At 43.9% G+C, this 2,579-nt stretch overlaps 2 protein-coding genes across 2 annotated transcripts; both read left to right on the top strand.

The window, feature by feature from the left end:
• Window positions 1-538: 538 nt before the first annotated feature.
• Window positions 539-1,879, top strand: VTP01DRAFT_7245 (uncharacterized protein; the record flags this gene model as incomplete). Its single annotated transcript, XM_069386236.1, has 5 exons — window positions 539-692; window positions 762-824; window positions 884-1,045; window positions 1,102-1,522; window positions 1,594-1,879. The coding sequence occupies 5 exons, from the start codon at window positions 539-541 to the stop codon at window positions 1,877-1,879; spliced, it is 1,086 nt and encodes a 361-aa protein (XP_069234471.1).
• A 51-nt stretch (window positions 1,880-1,930) lies between these two features.
• On the top strand, window positions 1,931-2,527 carry VTP01DRAFT_7244 (uncharacterized protein; the record flags this gene model as incomplete). The annotated part of the gene is made up of 2 exons (XM_069386235.1): window positions 1,931-2,095; window positions 2,123-2,527. The coding sequence occupies 2 exons, from the start codon at window positions 1,931-1,933 to the stop codon at window positions 2,525-2,527; spliced, it is 570 nt and encodes a 189-aa protein (XP_069234470.1).
• Window positions 2,528-2,579: the final 52 nt, after the last annotated feature.

Here is a 2,579-nt window from a genome sequence, read left to right as displayed (position 1 = left end):
AATCCTTTTTTCTTCCACAGAATCATTTTTCATTTTTACCACGTTTAAATTTATGGGTACAGAAATTATCATCCATACTCCTATATATAAAGTAATTAGAGTTGAATATATTAGTAACTCCTTGCTTAAGAATATTTTGTACTTTTTCAGAAGTTTCTCATTAATACACATATGTAATTCAGGTTCCATAAGACAGCTTATTTCGCATATAAGATTTTTCCTTAAAGATATTTTGTTGAATGGGATGAATTCATTTAAACAAACCATGTTTAAATCTTTTTGGAAACCTATTTTAACAGTATACACAAAATTCAATTTTGCGAAATTTCTCAATTTTTAAATAAATTTTCTAAAAACTGAAAATTCCAAGTAATTTTAATAAGGTTTATTAATACAATTACAATAAAAGAATCTAACAACATAGGAGGTCATCCAAGCACACTATGATCTCGAAAGGCGCATTGGACGCGCAACAAAGTCTGTCGTTCATCATTACACGCTTTCTTCTTTGTATCTCACTTATCGTTTTACAACAACAATGTCCTCCAACATCAAAGCTCCAACCAACCATTTGGTATCCAAGCGAGTTCCTTGTCGATGCAACGAGTGCAAGAAGAAAAAATTGGGTTACGACATGTTGAGCGTACGAGCAAGACAAGTTCACTACAAGAAGTATGGACTTCTAGATGAAGGTACTCATAGATCGAATCTCCGAATTCCTCTTCTCTTTCCAGACTGTTAACTGTACCTCCTGAGAACAGTTGTACGTATGTCGCAAGATGCTCAACAGACATTCGCGGATTCACAAGATATTGGTGGCCCCGGTAAGCATATCGCCCACTTAACATCTTTCATGTTAATGCTTATACTAAGCTGGTATCAGACGACTTTATGGAGGTTGACACCCCAGAGATCCTTCCTGAGACCATCGAGCCAGTGCCCTTTCCTGCTTGTCTTGGCGATTATGAGGACCGTGAGGAGGATGAAGCCCGTCAAGTTTCCCTGGATTTTCGTGAAGATTTTCTGGTTGATGAAGAGGATGATGGTAAATTTCGGAGAAATAATAGTATCAATGATCTCGTAAACTTACCAATATGATAGACGACCAAAACCATACTGATCCTTCGTCTACCTGGTTCCCCGTGCAAGTAATCTGCATCTTTCTTCTGCTTTTCCAAGAACGTTTTCTCTCAAGAAGGGGTGCTGAAGTTCTCCTCGAGTTCTTGAATACCCACTTGGCATACATATCGGTCTCTGTCGTCTCCTCCTGTCCACAATGGCAACCGTCGGCAACATTGCAGGCCTTGACAATGTGCGGAAAGCAGGTCAGGCATTTGTTGTGTGTCCCAGGTGCCATTACATCCACGATCCTTCCAACGATGAGCAGCGAGAGAGATTTTTTTGCGAATTCGCGAAGTTTCCCGACCATGCCTCAGCAAAACAGCGAGGGCCATGAAACACGCCCTTTATCGAAGTACGCAACAGGAGCTACTTTGCCACCAAGGTCTTTGCGCTCCAAAAGGTCAGCAGCAGTTTGGCACGCATGATGCGCAGAGATGGATTCGATGAAAAACTTGAGTACTGGCGAAATAGATCAACTCGACCAGGTGTAATGTACGACGTCTATGATGGCCGCATGTGGACACAAGTACCAGGCCCTGACTCCACTCCTGGCCACCATAGTCCGTTTGTCAACATGCCAAGATCTCTGCTGGTCACGCTGAATATCGACTGGTTCCAAGCTTTCGATAAGAAGGGTCCATATTCCGTTGGAGCGATATACATGACAGTCAAGAACTTGCTACGAGCCGAACGCTATCAAAAGGAAAACATTATCCTCGTTGGTATCATTCCAGGACCAAGGGAACCAAAGAAGTAGCAAATCGATAATTACCTGAGGCATCTTACGGACGACTTGATTGAACTCTACATGGGCATCAAGATGAAGCTCCCCAACGGTCAAGAAGTCAATGTCCGCGCAGCGTTGTTCATGGTAGCATGCGACATCCCAGCAGCAAGGAAAGTGAGCGGCTTCATCGGCACCGGCACCTTCTATGGTTGCCACGAGTGCGATCACAAGTGGCCTTCTCAGCAAGTGAACAGGATGTTGCGAAACTACTAGGATTTTGACTGGATGCGATGGACTCCTCGAACAAAAGCCAAGAACAAGGCAGCTGCAGAAGCCTGGAAGAGAGCACCAGATCAGACTACAAGGCAGAAGATCGAGCAAGAGACTGGAACTCGGTGGTCTGAGCTGCATCGTCTCGAATGCTTTGATCCTGTGCGCTGTACAATCATAGACCCAATGTATAACCTATTCTCTGGTACAGCTGAGCGTATGGTGCGGATCTGGCTGGACACTGATAACATCGCGACTGGTGAGAAACTGTTGACAAGACAGCATCTCGACGAGATGGAAGAAGAGATGAAGAAGTTGTCTCTGTCTCTTGGCTACAAGGTTGCTGGTGGTAACATTGCCTCTCGGTTCTCAGGCATGACATGGACGAACGGCGAAACTGGACCGTAGCGCTGTCTCCTGTGTTGCTGAAGACAAGATTAACAGGGCAGCACATAACCAA

The sequence above is a fragment of the Rhizomucor pusillus genome (genome assembly GCF_041956525.1).
Source record: "Rhizomucor pusillus strain CBS 183.67 unplaced genomic scaffold VTP01scaffold_34, whole genome shotgun sequence".
Lineage (NCBI taxonomy): Eukaryota > Fungi > Mucoromycota > Mucoromycetes > Mucorales > Lichtheimiaceae > Rhizomucor > Rhizomucor pusillus.
The sequence above is the reverse complement of the archived record's forward strand: the minus strand, read 5'-3'. Positions and strand labels throughout refer to the sequence as shown.